At 31.9% G+C, this 24,415-nt stretch overlaps 1 protein-coding gene across 2 annotated transcripts in view; it reads right to left on the bottom strand.

Annotated features, from left to right (window-relative positions):
- Nucleotides 1–24,415, bottom strand: part of Epg5 (ectopic P-granules autophagy protein 5) — a 342,575-nt gene that overhangs the window by 279,537 nt on the left and 38,623 nt on the right. For both annotated transcript variants that reach the window (XM_085816957.1, XM_085816958.1), the window contains exons 4-6: nt 21,161–21,670; nt 4,001–4,168; nt 2,298–2,520 (exon numbers count right to left, since the gene is read on the bottom strand). In XM_085816957.1, coding sequence (XP_085673083.1) covers nt 2,298–2,520; nt 4,001–4,168; nt 21,161–21,670 — 901 coding nt within the window. The remainder of the gene's footprint in view (nt 1–2,297; nt 2,521–4,000; nt 4,169–21,160; nt 21,671–24,415) is intronic.

Genomic DNA, 24,415 nt, shown 5'->3' with positions numbered 1-24,415 from the left:
AAAAGATATATTACAACCTATATTTACAAAAAATAAAAAAGGGACCCTTACGGTCCTCCATGATCTAAAGTGTGTGTGCGTGGAGGGGGGGGGGCAATTCTTCGTATCATAGTATGAAGCATGGTTTTTTTCACATATTATCTAAAGCATAAAATACAACTTCAAAAATGCAACATACTTTCTCAGCTGAGTTGGTCGTAGTGCTTCATTTTTCAATTTTTTTAAATTTTCGGCTGAGTTACATCTGCTTGTAATATTATACTAGTTCAGTTACAGCATGATACGATTTACAAATGCAGTGTTATATTAGCTAAATTTTTTTTATAAAATAATATTGAATTTAAATCAAGTTGAAGAACTTTTTACCCATAAGTATGTTCAGCTGGGTCGCATCATCAAAGTGCATAAAAACATAAATTTCATTTTTAAAATTTTAAATTTCTGCCGAAATTTAAGAAAATTTTGTCTTTAGACTTACATAACTATATTCAAGCACTCATCACTACAGACGCACATCAAAAGTACCCAAAATTAATTTAAAAAACAAAGATTAACAGTTGGCAACTACTTGGAAAAAAATGTCCTAGAGGGGCGCCGGTATAAGGATTTCGCTCTAGAATTTTTTTAAGTCTCAATTTTGTGTCCTTAGGGTCCATAAGTTATAGTTCATGCAAAATTTTACCACAGTTTAAATTATTTTATATACCGCCCCTCAAAGGATTAAACCAAAAAATTCAATTCCATGGCAATACCACAAAAAAAAAAAAAAAAAAAGAAAGAAACCTCACACATAAATACCCATGCTTGAAGATTGCGCGATGTTAATGTTAATGGAATACTTTGAAATCATTAAGTTTGTTAATAAAAAATTCATTCAAAGTTTTACAAAATATGAAACAGATAATAAAACAATTTCCAAATTTGGGCTTCCACATGCCCATATTCATGTGGAGGGCTATGTTATTCAAAATTTGTCATCTCTAGGTACCATTGCTTTTTCACAATGCCAGAAACATACATACATTCATACAGTTTCTTCATTAGTTAATTTCTTTAAATATAATGCAGGTCACTAATATCTGGTGGCAACAATTTGAAAAGTGATTTAGACTTATATAGTTAACCAACAGTGAATGCCAATATGAAATTAATAGCCTTTCTGGGCAAATTGTCTCTTTGGGCCAAGTCTGAAAGTATTAAAAAGCTGTTAAAAATATAAAACAATATTTTATAATATGCTCAAAGGAGCATTTTACCCATTTAAACACACATGCATGTTTTAAGTATTTGGGCTAAAAATATTTAAAAACAGCATAACTCTAGAATTTTTCATAGACTGTCTCATGACCCGGAGATAATAACATTTTATTCCATGTACTGCCACTGCTCACTTTGAAACTGTCGAGTTTCTTAATCCAAAAATTTGTTACACTTTAAAAAGTATGAAATAGATAATAAAACAAATTCGAAATTCAAGATTCAGGCTTCCACGTGCCCATATTTGGGTGGACAACCATGTTATTTTAAATTTGACGGCTTTAGAGTATCATTCTTTTTTTACAATGTGAGAAACATACACACATTCATGTAGATTCTTCATTATTTATTTTCTTTAAATACAATACAGGGCAATAATATTTGGTGACAACAATTTAAAAAGTAAAACAGCCATTTATAATAATTCAATGCAAAATGCCATTTCGAGACTAATAGCCCTTCAGGTCTAACACCCCTCTGGGCTTTTTAAAAAAAAAAAAAAAAAATTGGTGGTAGTCCCAAATGACTAGATAACAGATTATTTTTGATATTTGGCATCCCAGTTTTGGACTTTGTACTGTATATTACTGCATTTTGTGTTTTAGATGGCAACCACCTTGTGTATTCATGTGCTATGTTGCTACTCATAATTGATTGAAATGAGCTGATTAATTCATTTTTTTTAATTCAATACAAAGCTTTTGTGATTTGCGAAATATGCTATCTGTTACTATTTACAGTTTTCAGTATTATGGAATCCTTATGGCTACTTGTGAGTGTTCAAAATTTCACAGAATGAAATAGAGTAGGAATTGCTGCTCATTAATAGATATGCATCCAATACGCAAAATAAAGGTGTTCTAGTATTTTGAGCAACTAGTAAGTAGTATTTTAGTACAAAAACCAAATAAAGAAAAAGAAACCACATCTTTAAACACAGAAATATCAGAATATATCAAAAATGAAAGTAACATAAAATACTGTTTTCTCTTAGTCATGCTGAATTTTTTTAATTAAAAGATACATGGTTAAACATTTACTTTTCATATAATCAGATGTCTGTGTTCCATAGATCAATTTATAAAGATACTGTTGAATTCTTAACTTCATTAGTAGATCAGAATAAGAATAAAATGCATCTGAAATAATTTGTTCTTCAACTTCTTGAAGCATAGAAGATAGTTCCTCGAATTTTCTGTTGTCCAATTCTTTAATGATATATGAGTGAGAAATTATCACTGAATACCCATCTTCACATTTTCCCTACAAAAAGATGCTTTAAATGTATTTTAAGAAGTTTTAAGATCAATAATAATAAATTCAAGGAAAATTAAAATATTACAATAAAACAAATTACAGTAGCAGATTATAATATAATGCAATAAACAACAATTTACTTTTATTGAATACTACCTAGAATATTCAAAAATTAAAAAAAAAAAAAAACTTTGCAAAGAATTATATATAATTCCTTAAATACAAAATTTCATACTAAGACAAGAGAATAAATACAATTATAGCAAACTAACTTGATCCTGAAAAGGAAAAAACATCTTATTTATCTACTAAAATACTTTTCAGTATTTTTAGAGACAACTCCTGAAAAACACACAACATACAGTCAAAAGTCTTTAATCCGGACTCGTCGGGACTTCGGCGATTCCGGGTTATCGATTTTTCCGGATTATAGATCATCAGTTTAAATCTGGTAAGATGGCATGCAGAAATTATAAAACTAAAAATATGAAACCGTAATTTATAAAATAATGAGCAATTATGATCTAAAGGGTATCCAAATTTACCAAAAAAGAAGCCTAATATTTATTTGTTTACTTTATTAAACATTTCTTTTAACGCGCGGATGCGTAAAGCATACCTTACTCATAGCCGAAATTAGAAAATTGCAACCAGAAAACTATGTGATTTGTATTCGTGATATTTATAATGACGAGGAATTTGATTTAAATCATATCAAAGACGGAGTACATCGAAATTAAATACTACATTTAATAAGGAATTATAAGCCGACTAAAATAAAAACATCTGCCCTGAAGATAACGATAGTGTTGACAGATCAACTTCCAGTTCATTGCGCGCCGCGACGTGCCCCCCCCCCCGCGCAGAGCAGCGTGAAATTGATAAACAGATTTCGGAACGGTTAGATAAACAAAGGATATGCTTTTATTCATTTTTTGTAGCAATTCGTTTTTTGTTTGATGGACATCGAAACATACTTTCGTTTTCTAGATCCTTTGGGAGCTCCAGCATCGGAAATTCTATTTGACATAATCGAAAGTTCAAGCTTACTTTTAGAAAATTGCTCTTACAGTCTGCAAAAAATAATAAGCCGGATCCAATTCGAAGATTAAGGAACAACGCAATTATCAACATTAACTGAAATAGATAATTAGATAATTTTAGCTTATACCGTCCGTCATACATTAAACGCGCACGTGAAAACGTATTCTGCACTTGCGCAGATGCATATGCGCAGTCGTAAATGTCTTGCGCACACGAGTAAAACGCCTATGCGCATGCGTCAATGCGGCGCATGCGCAGAAAGATTTTAGCTTTGAGGTCCGGATTACGGGTGTCCGAATTAACGACTTTTGACTGTAGTAAAAAACAAAAAAACTAAAGATTCTTCAATGCCAAATGAATGCCACACTTTGTTAGTAAGTAGAAGTAGCAAATGAGTGTTGTTATTTGTAATAATCAGCATGAGCAAACAAGGAATAGTTACCTTAGCAGAGACTTCCTTTTTGACAGATGTCCACAAGTCATCTTTAAGCCTTTTTATTCGAGAATTTAAATATTTTACACGGCGTCGAATGTCACTTGAAGATTTTCTGTCAGACTGATACACGCGAATTAAATCATACATTTGGTAATTTTCTATTCCTTTGACGTCCTGAAAGATATGAAAAATACACATTTATAAATATACACTACTGCTTTCTAAAGTCAATGGAAGAAGAACCATGCATAGATGAATGGATTTTCAAGGTCTGAAAATACTCACAGCCATCCTCTTTCATTAGTAAGAAATAAAAGTACATTAAAATTACCTATATTCTAAAGCTTATGATATACCTATCATGGTGAGTAATACATTCCAAAATTGACAAAATATATTTAAAAAGAATATATTTAATAAGTATTTTAATTCATATAATTTTATTAAGAAATATTTAAAAAAGTAATTTAAGAAAAGTAAACTATTTTAGAAAGTATTTAATATACTAAACTTATACTTTTATTAGCATTTTAAAACTGCAACAATAAAAAATATTCTTAATTAAATGGTTAATATTTAATACTTACAAAAACATTAAGATTTAAAAAAATACTAGTATGCTGCTGGTTATAAATTGATCTGAATTTTTTCTCCCTTTCTTCTCAAAATGCAGAAGCAAATATTGAATTCAAAATTTGAACTTGTTTAGGTTGATTATTTAAGGCAAATGCACTTCAACTTAACTAGGTATGAATGCTTTGGTAGAAGACTCCTAATGGAAATGGCTATTTATGTTATACATGAACAAATGCTACCAAATATCCACTGTTTTATTAAATGAATTTGCACATGCAAAACAAATTATGGATATGTCCAATATTTTGTAGATATTCTTTGACATATAAATTTATCTAACAACACATGCTGACAACCAATTTTTTTTAATATACTGCCTAAGAAGATAAAATTCACAGCTCTTAAGACGTTGCCTCAGCTCTGGCAACGATATATATTCATATGGTACATTTTAATATTCAAATACCATTCTATATATAAATCTACTAAGTCAAATACAAGCAGCAAATTCGTACTAAAGTTTGTCAAAAATCACTCAAGTATAAAATAGTAACTGAAGTAGTCTTGAAGTGCTTTATTGCCTTGTTCTGAGAGGTGGCAGCATAATGCATAGCCATAACTGAAGTAGTCTTGAAGTGCTTTATTGCCTTGTTCTGAGAGGTGGCAGCATAATGCATTGCCATAACTGAAATGAAAATAATATTGTATTTACTTGAAAACAAGACTCTCCTCATATTTCTGCATAAATTTTAAGAGACAAAAATGCAATGACAGCAGTAGTGATTTCGATTAGAATGAAAGGTAAGCTGCCAAATTAAACACCACATTTTACTATGGCATGGTAAGAAAAAGAGGGGAGGGAATATTAGGGATATACTAATACTAATTTTCTTTTTAAGCATACAGGTGACTAGTATAGAGGATTTAGATCTAAGCTGAAATCACAAGTAAACATAGCAGTTGTGATTAGGAGTATTTATGCACATTACATACAATACAATGTCTGATTTCCAAACCGGTAGGATTTTGTAATTAGCAGTAGTTATGGAGTTTACATATAATACAAAGTCTGAAATCCAAAATTATTCGGATTCTGGTAATTTCGGAAATTTTTGAATTTTAGATCATTAATTTAAATCTAGTAAGATAATACAAAGAAATTAAATAACATAAAATATGAAATGACTGTGTGATTTAATAAAGTATTTATGACTTTAAATCACTGTAACACGTAAATATTTGCTTTGTTTTATTAAAACACTACTTTCAGTATGAGTTGTTTATGCAATTTAATCTTTTCAGTTATACTTTCTCTTTTAATTTTATAGAGGCATATCATTTCTTGATCAATAATGAAGTTCTAAAGAGCAAGTCCTGTAACAGCCTTGTTGAAAATTCCAAATAAATAGCCAACTGAGATGTTTTCTTTCTGAGTAACCTCTTTATCACTTCCTTTGCTATCAGTGGTGATATTTTCTGGATTTAATACCACACCACAGATTATGTCATTCATTAACTGACTGATGACAGGATTATCATCACAACGAATACCTCAGTTATGAAGTTTATTTAGAATTTCTTTGTATATCTTCACATTAGTCCTCCCCATGGGAAGTGTGAATAATCTGCAGATTAATCTTTGTGCTTTGGAAACATGTTTTGAAGATAAGTGAGTAATGATATATCTCCCTTAAATTCTGTATGCTACTGCGTGATGTGGAGACAGTAAACATCCTTTTTGCTGATTTGCATTCTAGGGTGAGTAATACGTTGTCATTGTCTGGTGCTCCCTTGAAAGAGGGTCCAAATTTATTCAACAGCTAACTTGTGAGTGTTCAGAAAAGCCCCAGGATACCGGCACTTGCAAAAGGCACCAGTGCATTTGTTGCTTTCCCAATAGAGCCAGTAGTAGGTTTTACCTATAGGATTTGACATTCCCTATTTAGCAGCTAACTTGTGAGTGTTCAGTGTAACCCCAGAATACCGGCACTTGCAAAAGGCATCACTGCGTTTGTTGCTTTCCTAATAGAGAGCCAGTAGGAGGTTTTACCTATAGGAATTGACATTCCCAGCATAACAAAAAACAAAATTAAGCTTGTTAAAGAAAACTAAAAGCTCATAGATTTGATAGTGCCACAAAGGCCTAAATTAAATCCAAAAACACTAAAGATGATTTTGATAAGAAGACCTTAACAGAAACACTAAAAACGCAAAAACCATACATGCACTTGAGGAAGCGAAAATGAAAGTAAATTTTCATAGAAAGAGCAGATACAAAAGAAATTGGGTGATATCATTAGATCCCACCTCCTTTAAAAAAATAATCTCTACCAAAAAAGTTACCTTACAGTGGACCAGGAAAGTATCAGGGAATTCATTAAAATGACCCATTGCACCATCTATATGCGATTTGAGCACACAAAACGAACATGCACAGAGGAATAGCAATGCGCATGATGCAGGAAGACAGGACACGATAAAAAAAGACTGCACCGTCAAAAGAAACAAATGTGTAAATCGGGAAACAAATGTGTCATTCAGAAATGTGCCACAGCAGTCTAGATAATAACTATGCTTTCAAAATAACAGAATTAGAATTAATCCTTAATACAACAGAAAATATTTTTATGGATAAATTAAGAATTACCCTAATTAATTTACAGCCTGTTGGAGTGCAAATCTATAATTCAGGAGAGACTTAGAAGAATTAAATGATATAAAGATAGCATGTATTCAAGAACCTGTCTCAATCAAAAATAAATTCTGCAGATTCCTGTTAAAATATAGATTGCATTATAGCTCAGAGAACAGCAAAAGTGGCATTAATAATTAAAGACTAGAGTATTCCAATTCTGGAGCTCCATGCAATTGACACAATTTATGGCAGTAAAAACAGATGGGGTTTCGTTATTTATTCTCATGTCCATCTACAGCCCCTGCATGATGATCTAGTTCAAACAATTTCTAAGATGGAAGCATTAGTGCATCAAAACAATGAGATTCCAATATTAATATGTGGTGATTTTAACTCTAAAAGCAATTTTTGGTGTCCCAGAGCCACAGACACAAGAGACTACAAACTAGAAGATTTCTCGCATTCATCTACTCAACAGTTATAAATGACTCAGTCTCCCAACCTTTGTAAGAGCTCATGGTAACTCACGGTACCATGAGCTCATAGTAACTAACATACATGTCACAATTGCACAAAATGCAAACAATTTTTAAATTGAAAATTGGAGTGTGGATAAACGTGAAACTTTAAGAGATCACAAGGAAATACATTTCAATATAAATATAAAAATGTATGACGATAGGAAAACAGTAAGGATGAAAATTCAAAATATGAACTAATTAAATCTGAAAAAGAACATCTCTAAAATTTTTCTAGAGAAAACAAAACTCAGAAATAATGAGACAATTGCATTAATGCGACATAAAAAAAACTCAAAGAAGCATATATTAAAAATCTAATATTCCCATATAAAAATCCAAACAATTACTGGATTAGGAAAACATGGTGGACCCCCTACCATATGGAGCAAAGAAAAGAAGTGAGAAAACTAAGAACAGCATACCAACACTCGAGAGCAGAAGGCTAAAAGATAGGCAAAATACAAAGTATTTACGTGAAACAAAAAAACTTGACTCGTGGAATAACTTTTGGAACAGTCTAAGAATCATCTCCCTATTTGGTATCTATTATGATATATTAAAAGGTAAAGCTTATAGTCCCTTAAATAATACTAAAAATATGCTAGTTTAATAAATGATGTTTGGACAAACCATATAGAACCAGCAGAAAATAATTTTACGATAAAAGAAATTAAGGGCATAATAAAATCCTCAAAGAAAGGGAAAGCCCTGGGATATGCTGAATTCTAGTAGTAGAAGAATTATTCCTAGCAAATGAGAAGCTTTTCCTCAAAATTTTAAATGAATGTTTAAATAGAGGGTACTTCCCCAAATCATGAATAATGGAGAATTTAGTTCTACTGCACAAAAAAAAAAAAAAAAAAAAAAGAACATTCTCAGAGTCATACTGGCCCATATGCCTGCTCTCACCATGGGAGAAAAATTTTAGACAAACTCTCGGCAAAATCATTAACACATTTTCTAGTAGAAAAGGCATATTAAACAATAATCAGTTTGTGTTTACTCCTGGCAGGAGCATGACAAACTCCTGAAATGACTTAACCATACAAATACAAGACAAGAGGTGGAATAACCTCCATAGATGTGTAATTTCATAGCTGTGGCCTCAGCGTTCAAATAATCTGTGGTAGCTAGGGATAGAAGTTAATTGCCTGAAATACCTTTAGCAAATTCGTTAAAGTTACATATGTGATAGAAAATACAATACAAGCATGATAGTGTTAATATCACTCCCACATATCAAAAGGGAGCCCCTCCCCAGCAGTCTAATCTTGGGCCATTTCTCTAAAATGTTCTGGCCGATACGGTACTAAACATAAACTTTGAAGACAAGCATAATGTGGATGATTTCATTATAATCATAGGTAGTAAGAATTGTCTCTCACATGAAGAAAAGCCCAAAGGGAGTTAGAAAAGATTAAAAAATGGAGTTGTTGTGGCCCAGTTATTGCATGAGTAATAATTATTTTTTATTTCAAGTATTTTTATAATTTTGCATGTGCTTAATTATTTCATAAAATTAACTATAATTTGTTAATATTTGTATTTACATTTCTTTTATGCTGAATGGCAACAATTAGTTATTCATACTTATATTTCTATTTCTTTTATGCTTAATGTGGCGACGAGTAATGATTCATGATTACTTTGGTTTTCGAATGTTGTTATTCTACTACAATCTTGGTGACCCTGTTTTCTTTTCGAAATGACAACAAATGACTCTTCGGAAACTGCTGCAAAAGAATCGATGCAGTCGCCAAAACTTCAAAAGGTGAGTGTAAAAATACCTCATTTTTGGACTGATAAGCCGGAACTTTTTTTTTTCCCCCCAAGCTGAAGTGCAGTTCAAAATCAGTAACGTAGTTTCAGAAGAAATGAAATTTAATTATTTAGTTTCACAGCTCGAACCTAAGTTCGTCGAAAATATTTGGGACATTGTATCGAACGAAAGTATCACAAAATATTTGGATGCTAAAACTAGGTTATTACATTTATTTAAGGAAAGTGAAAATGTATAGATTAAATGTTTGATTACTGGTATTGAGTTTGGAAACATGAAACCAAGGAAACTTCTGCAGAAACTGAGATCAGTAGCTACTTCAGATGTGCCTGAAAACTTTAAACATTACGGTTTTAGAAGCTATTTGAGTCAATAAAAAATATATTATTAGTTAGTGATCAAGATGTAACTAAGTTAGCATCCATGGCAGATAAAATTAGTGATATGAATCAGAAACCAGAAGTATTTAGTGCTAATGCCACTACTGTTCCTGTAAATGATTTGTTGCAAAAAACTACCTCTCTTGAACAAAAAATCAATCAAGACACAGGAACTCATATTCATGTAATTCCCATTTATGATATCGAAGCCGATCTCATAAACGAATCTGATCCAACTGGCAAACTTTGTTTTCATCACTTTCAATTTGGAACAAAATGCATTCCAGAGAAATGCCAGCCTTCATGCCCTTGAATAAACAACAATCCCAAAAGCCAGGAAAACTTGAATCTGCAGTAGGTTCAGCGGCAAATTCTTCTGCAGAAAATATAAAGGATTGTCACAAATTTTGTTTATTTGTTCGTGACCGAACATCAAATTTGCACTTCTTTGTTGATATCAGAGCTGACGTAAGCATAATTCCAGCTACCATATATACCCGAATATAAGTCGACGATTTTAACGAAAAAATCAAACTTCAAAATAGACGACTTATAAGCAGAACCTTAAAAAAAAAAAAAAAAAAAAAAAGAGAGAGAGATCCGCCGCCACTGATCAATGACATGCTGGAGAATTTTATTATTAAATATATCGTTTATACAGAAAAAAACACAGAGTTTTTAATTTATTCTTTCCATTTTATAAGCAATAAGTTGCCTCCCATGATTATTTTCCAGCAAAAAATGTTATCGAAAAAGCATTTCCGGCAGCTGTTCTTGTTTGCGCCCACAAAAATGATTGGCTGGATGACACTCTAACAGTTGACTGGTTTCAAAATGTATGGTGCAAAAAAGCAGGTTCACTTTTGATTTTGGATATGTTTCGACCACATCATTCAAAAGTTGTAAAAAAGCATGCAGAAAGTTAAAAAATAACACTTACTGTGATCCCAGAAGGGCTGACAACCATTTTACAGCCACTGGATACCAGCATAAATAAGCCATTCAAGCTATGTGCAAGTATTGGGCAGAAAGGATACAATCCGATTTGTCTAATAAAACCAAAGGTGGCAATATTAGAAAGCTGGACATAACTTTAATTGCAAGGTGGGTAAAAAACACTTGGGAGATGATTCCAGCTAAAATGATAATTAAATCATTCAAAAATTGTTGCATTCCCAATAACTTGGATGGCACAGAAGATGATGCAATCTATCCAAATGACGTTAATGATACTAGCTGTGATGTATCAAGTGATGAAATTTATGATGACTTGCTAATGACAAAAAAAGAATTTTAGGATTTATTTGCAGATTCTGAATTAGAATTTGACGAATTCAAATGAAATTCTTCGAAAATTTTGTATATATTTTAAAATTTTATCATGTGCTAAAATGGAAATAAACAAAAATTCACTAAAGTGAGAGTGCAATTTAATCAAGCATATTGGCATGCTGTTTTATCAGTAGCACGCGACTAATTTGTTTTTCCAAAAATTTTCTCAAAAATTGGGGGAATCGACTTAGACACAATATATACGGCACTTCTCAGAATAGATGTAAAACTGAATACAAACTATACGCAGGTGATGGTACATATATCTCCACCATAAATAAAATTGGCATAAAAATGCTAACTCTTGATTTGGGATTACATCACGATTTTCAGTTTCCATTCATAATTGCTGATGTCACAAAAAGTATTTTAGGAGCTGACTTTCTTCACAAATATAACTTGCTTATCGATATAAATAAGAAAAAATTAACTGATGGTGTAACACAACTTAGTGCCCAGTGTAATGTCGCTTTCAAGTGATAACACATTAAATAAATCCATAAAAATTTTCAATTTACTGTTGAAATATCCCGAAATTTCTAAACCTAATCTCTTTCCTACACAAATTAAACATGATGTTACATCTTTTATTATGAATGATGGTCAACCCGTGTATTCAAAGGTCTGACAGCTCTATCCAAAATGCTTAGCTATAGCTAAAGAGGAATTTAAATTTATGCTTAACGATGGAAAATTCGTCCATCAAACTCCCAATGGTCAATCCCCTTGCTATGAAAAAGGATGGTTCATATTGGCATTGCGGAGACTACCATCGACTTAATGCACAGACAATTACCTGACCGATACCAAATTCCTCGGATTGAAGAATTTTCATCATATTTTATTTATATTTTTTCTAAAACTGATTTATTCAAAGCTTGTTTTTAAATTCCCATTGTAAAAGAAGACACATGTAAAATGGCTATCATCACTCTTTTGGTTTGTATAAATTTAATGTAATGAGTTTCAGTTTAAAAAATGTTCCTGCAACGTTCCAACGATTTATTCACGAAGCCTTAAGAGGAATAGAATTCATTTTTCCCTATTTAGACGATACACTCACTGCATCCAGTACTCAAGAACATGAAAATCACCTTAAATTAGTTTTTGAAAGACTAAATACCTTTGGTTTAAGAATAAATATTTCCAAATCTGTGTTTGCTGTTCAACAAATCGAGCTTTTCGAATACTTAATTACACCTAAGGGTTCCCGTCCTTTGCCAGAAAGCATTCAAGCTATTACCCAACTACAAATAACCAAACACAATTCATGAACTTGGAATTTTTCTTGGAATACTCAATTTTTCCATCGTTACCTAAAAGATGCAATGAAAAATTAAGCAATGTTACATGAGTATCTTAAGGATGCTAAAAAGAGGAACAAATGTAAAATTCAGTAAACTAAAGAAGCTAAAAACAGTTTGAAAAGTTCAAAAATGACCTGATGAACACTGCACTATTGTCTTTTCCCAATTCTATCTCTGGCGCTAATTACAAGATGCTTCAGATACCGCAATTGACTCAGTGTTGCAACAGCATGAAAACACATCACAGCATTTTCTAAAAAACTAAACGATACTCAGCAAAAATACAGCACCTATGATAGAGAATTAGTAAGCATATATATTTCAGTTAGATACTTCAAGCATTATCTAGAAGGAAGAGTAATTACTGTTTATACAGACCACAAACCTTTAATATTTGCCTTTCAAAAACTTGACAAAGCATCACCTAGACAAGCTTGCCATCTTCATTATATCTCCCAAATTTTGACTGATATCAAATATGTAAAAGGTGAGAATAATATTGTAGCCGATACATTATCGAGAGTTAATGAAATTTCATCAATAGATTATGATAAAATAGCTGATGCACAGACTCAAAGCCCACCAGCGGCTAAGTGGAAACGTCGCTGAACACTGGTAGTTCGGTCCGAGGTTCGAATCCCGCGAACGGGCTGGATGCATGTGTGTTTTCGTGGTTTTCCCCATGTGTAACGTGTATACGAGCCAGTTTCTCTTAAAAAGTCCTCCACAAAGGCATCCCTGCCTTAAGGCAGATAGCCCTCAAGTGCTTTACCGTAATCTAATAAACCAAACCAAGCACAGACTCAAATGCAGAATTGAAGAGTTTGCAAACTACTACTTCCTTGACGTAATGTCCACAAAGCAATGTTCTCTACCTTTGGGAAAATATTTGTGCTATGATACATCAATTAAAAATATTCAGCTGTATATTCCTCACGCTTTCAGAACACAAGTCTTTCAACGAATTCACAGTTTATCAAATCCAAGAATAAAATCCACTATAAAGCTAATGACACCAAAATTTATTTGGCCTAACATTAAGAGAGGTGTACAATTGCAGACACGAGGCTGCATACCTTGCCAAACAGCTAAAATTAGCTGGCACACAAAAACAAAATCAGGTGAACTTGAAGTACCACTAGGAAGATGTTCTGTAATCCATATCGGTCTCATAGGACCACTTCCCCAAGACAAAGGGAATATTTACTCTCTTACTTACATAGATAATTTTTTTAATTGGATGAAAGCAATTCCTTTAGATAATACTTCAGCTGAGAATGTCACAAAAGCCTTTTATAGCATTTTCAAAAAATGTTTCTCCATGACCACCAAAAGTCAAAAAATTCACACTAGTAGGCAAGTTAAAGATGAAACATGCAACATGATTCAATACTGTTCCAGATAGTGATGTTTCCTAGCAAAAGGAACTTCAGCTAAATAGGAGAAAAAAAAACAGATACAGCATATTTTTTTGGGGGGGGTATCATTCTGGCTATACATGTATGAGAAAAAGAAACCCCCCCCCAAAAAAGTATGTGTTACTGCAACCACTTTAGTAGAAAATCACCATATTTATTCATTGTGGCAAACTCCAGCAACCACGCTTACAACTTCAGTCAAGCAACATTGCTATTTTCGCATGCATTTCTTTTGTTATATTTTAAGTTCAAATGGTTTTTATAAACAAACTGTGATATTTTTTGCCTTAATTTTAAAATACTGCCTTAATATACATTGCAGAATTTGCCATCAATGAAAGAAACATCGGTAAATTTTCTGCAGGAATGCAGAGTTTTGCCCAAAAAAATCTCTAAAAGGATTATTCTAAAGACAACAAGGAGATGCATTTGGTTAGATGGCTAGTACTGACGAGGTTCGCACGACGCCTCTGCAATTCTCTCGTGCTTTTTTAAGCAAAAACAGATCACTCTATACCTGGGAAAAAGAATAACAAAAAAAAATTAAATAATGATTTGGAGAATAATGTGTTTTTTAAGCATATCCTGCAATGCATATTTAATAATTAAAATTTGTATTTTGAACTGCTGAAATACGTTTTCTTTTTATGCATTGATAGTGTTTGTCGACTTCCAATATACATAACATTTACCCTTATTACTTTGAGAACCTTTTTAGAAATGTCATGAAAACCACTAACCTGCAGCTGATAAGTAACTTTTACCTTTTCATCTGTATAAAATCACCAAACTGTGCGAAGGTGGAAAATAAAAAAAATTATGGAAGTTCAGATCACAGATTATATGGTTACTAGACATCTGAATTTCAGATTTGTAGAACTATGTATAATAAAAACCTGCATATAATAAAAACTGGTAATATGTATAATAAAAACCTGCATGGTTTCATAATTTAATGATGTAATTACTTTACGTAGTATGGTAATTAAACATTTCCCTCTTGCACTAAAATTTCATTCTTCAAAATATTCATTTGTAAGATCCCATCAAATTTCAAAATAAAAATATAGCCATAAAAAAAGGGTCCTGTTTTTGAGCAAACACAGTATATTGGATGATGTGGTACAGAGAATAATGAGGTACATAGCATTAGAGAATCTGCTCTCAAAAAGCTGGGTATAATGTTTATACTATGTTCTAAAAAATATGTTTCATTCAAGCATTGTAACTCTCTCATTTTTATGATAAAAAAGGTAGATTATGTTTTATAGCTTCGTGCTTTCTATACATTTAATACATCACGTAGCTCAGCTCATTCATAAAAGTGACCCAGCTTCAAACAGCAATATTTGATGATCTATTCCTTTCTGAAAAAACAATTTTTTAAATGCAGTTATATTACTTTTCAATCACCCATTTACTGCAGAATTTCATGCAAGAAAATTGTGTTTGCTTCATATCAACTGATATGTAACCAATAAAATTAATTTATCATTTCTATAATATAAATTACATACATGGAAGAAATTCTTTTAAAAAAATTTTCTTTAATGCTCAGAATGAAAATACAGCAAATACTTTATTTGTCTTTCAATTTTCCTTAAAACTAAAATTTTAAACTGCATTTACAAAATCCTGATGCAGAAAAAAGCTTCACAGCAATTTTAAAGCACAAAAAATGTAAAATTTAATGTTTTGCTGTAAGTACATGGTGGAAAAAAATGGGACAGTTCTTTATCTCCCATTCTACTGGGCTGATTGACAAAATTCAAATTGCACTTTTCATGTCTCAAAAGCACAACTTAAGATATATATTAGATTTATATATAGCATTGTTCTAACATAGGTATTTTGACACAAAATCAGAATTCTTCTGAAATAACATACCAATTTTTTTCAACACTTCAATTCTACGACTCAAATTATGCTTGTATATTAAATTTTGTAAAATTTGGTGCAAAATTTATAGAGAAATTCAAAAAGTTATCCTGGCGCAATTTTTTCAGTTTGCACCATTAATAATTCATTTGGCGAACTTCTTAATATATGGCAACCAATTTTTCTTTCCCTTCCATTATGCCGGAGTGGAAAAAAAGACTTCCTTTTACATTGTGCATTGTTACATTGTTCCTACCACATTGTGCATGAGCGGGAAAAAAGTCACATCATTTCTACTTCCAAATAATTTTAGCAAAGAGGGTAAACCACATTTGGTGTTTTATTGCTTTCAACAAATATGCCAAATTTCAAAATGTGCCAATATATAAATTCATGTACATCTTCGGAAATTTTGAATGAAAAACTCTAATTTTTTGCAGGTATGCTTAGAAATATGCCTACTTTAAGATGATGGTAAAAATTTTATAGATTATAAATCAAAATTGTTTTTAAAAAACAATTGTAAAAATTATTTTAAAATACAAATTTTTAAAAAAAATCATTAGAAATGAGTGAATTTTATTTGGAATGAACCTGAATTTCGAAATTTTAAAGGAAGAATCAATTAAGTTTAATAAAAAAAAAGAGAGATTAATAAATATATACGAAACTCAGTTAACATTGAGGAGCTAAAATTTTTAGAGTTAATTTTTTTAAAAACTACTTGTGCAATTTTTACAAAACTTGGTAGTTTGGCGTAATTTGAGTTGTAGAATTGAAGTATGGAAAAAACTTGGTATACTATTTAAAAAAAGTCTCATTTTGTGGCAAAATACCGATATTAGAACAATACTATATATAAATCTAATACGTATCCTAAATTGCACTTTCGAGACATGAAAAACGCAAGTTGAACTTTGTCAATCGGCCCAGTAGAATGAGATATATAAGACTGTCACCCCCTTTTTTTTGGGGGGGGCAGTGTACCTCATCAGAAATAATTAAAATTATAAGGTGCCTTTATGTTAATTTAACCAATTACTATTATTAAGATCTTTATTGTCACTTCTCTCTTTCCTTTCCATACTAGAATGCAGATAGCTCGAGAGTAATTAAGGCGAGATTTTCGGATTGTAAGACACAGCATATTTCTGCTTCTTGAGGCCACATTGCTAAGTTTCTGCTAGCTCAGATAAGATTGTATTCTTCAGCTTTGCATTAAAATTGCTGACATTTCAATTGTTACTTCAAAGTCATGTTGGTGAGAAGTTTGAGCCAATTTTGTGTCAAATCATTTACGTTTACTGCTAGATTTAATTTTAAATTTGAATTTACTGTTACTTTAAGTTACACTGCCATAAATGGACAGCTGATTTGTAAGCACAAGATGTGCATTTATGTTCCAGTTACGTTGGTGAGAAGTTCGAGCCAACTCAGTGTTAAATCATTTACGTAACCCTTGGCTACTAGATTTAGTTTTAAATTTGAATTTAAAACTAACCTTTTAGCTGAATTTAAACTTTAAATTACATCGCCACAATTGGTTAGCTGATTTATAAGCACAAGATGCGCACCTATGTTCCAGTCCTGATTTAATAAAAAGATTTGTTAAACCTTCTTAAGACTCTGAAGTTCTTTTCAAGCACAGTTATAATTCCCTCTACATCTGCACAGAGTGGGACTTAGTCTATGCTAACAAAGAACACCAAACTCTATACTGGGACTCAAATAAAATCTCAGACTATGGCTCAAGACAATGCAACTTTTAGTTTGGCCTCCCCAAGATGACAGGCTCCACCCTTACCAGTAAATTCCACGGAAAGTTTTGGGTTCATCATGAATACAATGTGAACATAATGCGAAAGTAACTACCGGTCAATGAAATTGGCAGTTACTTTCGAATTCAATAGTGACTTTTCTGGAACAACATGATTTATATTTTATGCTTTACCAGTTGCAGAAGTGCAGAACAGAAGTGCAGAAAGTAACCATAGCAAATGCCACACCACTGAGGACAGGCACCGAGTTGGTACACAGGCATTTGTAAATTTTTCTTGAGTGGACCAAGCAGTGAGAATTTTACATTAGAAGTATTCAAAGCCACCCCAGTAAAAGCATTCTCCATGGTGAAAGGCTGAGAGAAGGTGGAAGCTGAATTGTTTAGTAGATATCTTATTAAAGCCGAACTGACTGAATTTATATTGAGAAAAATACACCTGGTAAATTTATTGTATGGGAAAAAAAAACAAATGCTAAGGTCATCCAAATTATACTGCCTAGGTTACTGTCACAAGTTCAGATCAGAAAGTATGCACATGTTGCAATACGGCCAAAGATTAAATAGACAATTTCATAGGCCTGTAGTGAAAGGTAAGCCAAGGTTTGATGCCAGTAGATAGTTTGATAATAAAAAGAAATTTTCACCTGTGAGTGGCAATTACCAAGATAATCACAAAAGAGGAAATAAGGGGAAGATATAAAAAATTTTAATTAATAACAGGACTGAAATATAGATGGCACAGTCACAATGGATGGAGGAAAATCTCAATCTGATTCACTTGAATAAAGTAACAATAAAAAATTTGGCCTTGCCAGTCATTCACATTCTATTAAACAATGTACCAGCAGATGCACTGTTGGCTACGGGGGCACAAAGAAGTTTCTTCGCAGAAAATTTTTTTAGAAAGAATTTTAAATTGTACAGAGTCCCCCCCCGGGGGTTGACTCAGGAGAATTCCTGGGAAGTACTGGTTAGGATCTGTACCTAGGCAGTCTCAACCACGGGGGCATACAAACAATCTTCACAGGACTAGAACCCGAGTATTGTACTTAGGTTGGTTCAGGCTTGGCAGGGACCGTACTGGTACTGCCGTGTCTGTTCCTTCGGCTGTGGTTGAGCTAATATGTAGATTTAAGTGGGTCTCTTCGATGGGGGTTTGGCCCTCATAGTCCCAGTGACGGGGACTGACAGAGTAAGGTGAGGCACCTATCACAAATGTATCCGCTGCTGAGGGAGTGGTGCCCCGAAGCAAAGGTGACTTAGCGTATTTTCTTCGTATTCTTCGTAGCTTCTTTTTTTACCTCACAGAGGATATGAATAAAGCCGGGCAGGGACTGTGGGGTCTGCGCCGCCACTGATGAGTCCCTTCTAGAGCCCATTTCATCTAAACTTTGTACGGAAATTCCAGGTCGAAGGTTCGGTCTCTAGCGCACTGTACAGAGTTTTTGGCCTTTGAAGGAATGAAAGTTATTGCCGCCCAAGACAAACAGTACCAATGTATATGTGAATTTACATCGTAGAGTCATTAGGTTTTTCAAACAGAAAATGCACAACTGATGATGAACTGCCGCAATGGAGAAAGTTTCAAAGGAGTGATGGCACAGCAACACCCAGGAAAATTAACGGAGGCTAACAGTGAGGTCAAGAGCAACAAAGCAGCCAATATTGACAGAATTTCTCCACTTGGAAAGGAAGTCCACCAGGATCTGTGAAAAAGCCCTGAAGCAATAAACTCCAATGCACTCATAAGCTGAGCAGCATCCGTGCCAAGACAAGCAGGCATCCGTGCAAGTTTCACATGTGGTCACATTCCCTTCCTAGAATGACTATGAGCAGAACAGAATGCAGGAGTATCGCCAAAGTGATAGATAAGTGAAATTTAATTTCTTCAAGTATTCAGTTTTTAGATTAAATCTAAAGTACAACAGTTGCTATTCATTTTTAATTTTTGTATCAAGCAAGGACATTTAAGATTTGTATACAGCAAAAGCTGTTAATTGTGCATTATCTGAATGATTTTATTATTAGTACAAAAACGAAATTTTGATTTTACTCTAAGAGACTGTTTTATGAAAAGTTTGGCATACTGTTAGAAATATACATTGCAAGCAACTTCTATACATTTTGCTATGAAGTGTAAACTGTGCTACCTTTTGAATATAAATGAATTGTAACCATCTTATGAAATATGTTTGATAAATTAGTTTTGCAAATTTATAACTTTTATGTTAACTATGTGCAAAAGTAAAGCTGATGATGTGTGCATGAAATATTTAAGTGCAAACTAGCATGTTATGTTAAAATTAATTAAAGTAAAAGCTAGATTTGTAAATGCATCTAGTTAAAGTTAGGCTCTTCAACAAACACTAAAGTTCAATGAAATTTTAAATTTCAGCACATTAGGAATAGTTTGAATTTAAGGTGTTCATTGAAGTCTAATGTGTCTAAATTATTAACATGTAGCATTTTGGTCAGGAGGTAGAAGCTGAAAATACTTATACCATGGCACATGCTCACACATTTCAGTACACTGCTGGAAAGCAAAGGGGGAGAACTTATTGTAAAATAACTAAAAAATGTATGAAAGATTCTGATAAAGTTCAATTGAAAAAGAAAATTTATAAAATGTGCTAAAATACTTTTTGATAAATGCCCATCAAAAATTTTTTTAGTTGCAATGAATTTGTCCTCAAGAACTGTATAGTGATGTGTATCGTTTGCAAACAATTTCTTAGTTGTAAAAAGCTGGCTCTTGTTTAGGTTTAGAATTTAAAATCTTACCAAGGTCATTAAAGACCTTCATTGCAATTATGTAAATTCTGGTAGGAAAGACTGTAAATTTTATGTTAATTTATCCAATTATTACAATTAAGATCTTTACTGCAGCTTCTCCTTTCCATCTTCCAATCTGAATGCAAATTCGTTAGAGTATTTAAAAGGCGGGGTTTTCGGATTGTAAAACAGGATCCATATCTGCCTCTTGAGGTCATGATACTATGTTTCTATTAGCCAGGTAAGAACATGTTTTTCAACTTTGCATTATAGTTGCTGACATTTCAATTGTTATGCAGCAAGAAGTTTGAGGCAACTTTTGTATAGGCCTTGGCTACTAAGTTTTAAATTCGAATTTACTGTTACTTTTAGTTACATCACCACCCAAGTAGATGGCTAATTTGTAGACATGCATGTTCCAGTTCAGATTTAATAAAAAGATTTGTTAAACCTTCTTAAGACTGAAGTTCTTCTCAGGCACAGCGATAATTCGCTTTACATCTGTACGGAATTTGGATTTAATTTATACTACCAAAGAACAGCAAATTCTATAAAATAATAAAAATAATGCTAAACAAAAAATTTGTTCACTGTTTTGCAATACAGTTAATTAATTACTCATACTTGTTTACTATGATTCATGCACAAATTTACACACCAATAATAAAACACTTACAGAGTTTAATATATAAATATGGTATGCATATAAAAATAATAATACACTTTTTTAAAATTACAAAACAGTTAAAATTTTTACACATGATAATGATTTACATATATTACATACCTCTTGAAATTCATTATATTCTTTATTGGCTTCAGATACCATTTTATTTTGAAATTCTTCAGTATATGTTTTCACAAGTATTTGAGTACTTATTATACTATGTATTCTCCCACAATGTTCAATATTCTTCAGGTCTGGATACATACTCTTCACTATATTTACTTTCTCACTGTATTCAGTGTCTTTCAGACTAGGATACACACTTTTAATTGCACTTGCTTTGTCTGAAATAATGTCTTCTGAGTGAAAACTAACTTTATTTTTTGCATCATTTAATGATACTTCATCTTCTTTACAAATGCAAACTTTTTCATCAATTAAATTTGCTTGAAAATCAGTACTTTGTACTGAATTGTCAGAAATTTCAACTAAGCAATCCAACTTGTTTTTATCACATTCTTCAGCACTGTAATCTGTATAAATGGATACAACTTCTTTTTCTAACTTGGGAACATCTTTTTCTACCTGGTTTCCATGAGATACTGTTTCTGGTAGATCAGATAGAAAACCCTGAAAACAGAAAATAAAATTTCAGATACCTGACATCAAAAAAAATTTTTTTTTGTTTTAAAGATATGTTTATAAAACTTCAGAGGTAAAACTTCCTTTAAAAGTATATTATATACATATATGCCTAAAATACAATTTACACACATGCTAAAGTATACTATATATATATACATGCCAAAGTATACTACATACAGACAAAGTATACCATATACATGAAAGTATAATATATACATACAAAGTATACCATATACATAAAATAAAATTCTGGTAAAAAAAAAGGAAAACTATAACAGGAGGTATAAATGTTGTACAGATATAGAAAAATGTACTATACGGCAAAATTAATCACAAAATCATGGTTACTTTTTACATTTTAGGTGGTATGCTGCAAAATATTAAAAGATTTTGGTATTTTTTAATTATCTGCACCCCTTTCCCTCCCAAATGTCATGAATTCACGGGACTTTGTGACTTCACAAAAATCATATGTTTGACTATCTTTGTGGTTGCCTGGTACAGTTCTAACATGAAAAAGCATTTTATAAGAACCGAAAAAAAAATTATGAGCAAAATCAAAAATCTATATGGCTGTTGTTTACATTTTTAAAGCTGTTTAGCAAAACGAGAGTTAAATGTTAAGTACATATAATCAAATGTATTCAATTATAATTGTGGACTATCATATATGAGGTAGTTATTATCCCATGTTTACTTAAAAGTAAGCCAACAACTTGCCAGTATTATTAAATGTTATTATTCTCCAATAAACAAAGTCAAAATATGTATACGAAGTAAAGGTATTCCAAACAATGCAGAGCTTCTCTATCAGTTAAGCAAATGCACCATATATATATATTTCCATATTTATAAAAAAACTGTGCTTCATTACATTTCAAAGCAGGATGACATATATAATTTGTGAAAAAATATTAAACTGCATATTTAAATAAAATTTGGATTTTTTTTTACTACTACATATTCAAATACTGATATTTTTTATTTCACTAGGCATGTAATTTTCATGCCTAGTGAAAAAATTAGATACTAACAGATTAAACGTCTTTAAATTTCTGCCATTAAATGTAAAAAACTTAATAACTTTTAACTACTGAAGGTACAGGTTCTTTTAATGCATTCAAAAAAAAAGCTGTAGTTAAAATTAAAGTCAATTAAAAGAAAAAATTCCAGCAGTTTTGGGGTACTACTCTTGAGAGATCAAGCTAAACTGGCAAACTCAAATAGCAATAGACTTTTTTTTTTTTTTTTTTTTTTTTAAGAAAACAGGAAAACGGGATAATTTTTTTCATCGACAAAAATGATTTTTAAAATGTACAAAAAAGAAATACGTTTTAAAAATACAAAACTATAAATACTACCTTATTAATAATTTAAAGTACAATCTATAAGGGTTTTTTTTTTTTTTTAAACGGCTGGGCACTTTATTTAATAGCCATTAGCCTTGCACTAGTACAAGGACCGGAACTGGTGGTCATTTCATTATGGAATCACCTAATGGGTGGCCACTGTTGCCCTCTGTGAAGAAGACCGACAGTTACAACCATGCCTTCTCCAGGATTCGAACTTGGCCCCATAGCTATGCCCGTCAAGTTGCAGCATTTGAAACATGTGCATTTTTATGGTATGATGATTGGTAAATAATATGTACTGAATAATTATGTATTTTATGTCTATTAATATTGGGAATTAGTTCCTGTTTTCCAGTAGACGTTTTCACTACTTGGAGAAATCGTGTATTATTGCAGCCTTTTTATAAACACAATTAGATACATGTAGTGGAATAAATAATAGCATTTTTTAGAATATGTGCTTTATATTGTTGGAATACCAGTCAATTTGTATAGACTGAAATTGTATAACAAATCTGTAGTTTTGCACAATTATAATTGCATTGAAAAAATTTAAGAATTAGTTTTCTTTCCTTCTTTTTTTTAATCATCTGGGAGCCAAGTTATTATTTACAAAACATTTGCTTCTGTGGATAATAGTAAAATAGGGTACATATTACAATGAACTTCCCAACTGCAATTTCATGAGATGTGCAAACTGTTAAGGACACGAAGTTATGATTTATCAAAGTGAACAAGTAGTATTTTATTATGAACAATGAAACTTAAGTATACTTCAAATTTATCAAAAGTTAACTTAGAATCCAGTTTATATGAACATAGAATAGTCTATACATCATCATATACTTTGGGAAGAATGACTGACATGTCATTTAACAACTCTTGAAAGCAAAGCAATGAGCAATGTAGTAATGTGATGGGGAAAGCACTAGGTAAGAAATTATTCAGGCATTCAAGGCAAGCGACTTCGATGTGAAAGAGTTAAACGTAATTAGCATAAAAATATTTTCAGTATTTCAAACATTTTACAGAAAAACCACAGTTTAATATGCTTTCAAAGAGTTATTAGTACAAACAATAGCAGAATTTGCTTTATCCAAAAAAGAAACATCATATTCTTCCTCACTGCAATTGGCACATAGACCTGCTTTTGATAAAGCTTGTCCAGTATGTAATCTTCATACTGAATCTACATTTAGTTCTTGTTTTAGTAACAATACTGATTCTCTTGCATTTTGTATGATCATGCAGAGGAGAAGGTCTAAAGACAAAAACAAATTTTTGCAAATCTTTGCAAGAAAAGCTTACAATAACTGGCAAATGTTTCCAACTTGTTTGTACATATATGTTTCAAAATTTTTCTTATTTCAGTACTATG

This window comes from Stegodyphus dumicola, chromosome 5 (genome assembly GCF_044657685.1).
Source record: "Stegodyphus dumicola isolate Sdum_Otavi_A_Nest chromosome 5, ASM4465768v1".
NCBI lineage: Eukaryota > Metazoa > Arthropoda > Arachnida > Araneae > Eresidae > Stegodyphus > Stegodyphus dumicola.
Note: the sequence above shows the minus strand (reverse complement) of the source record. Positions and strands in the feature narration are given on the sequence as shown.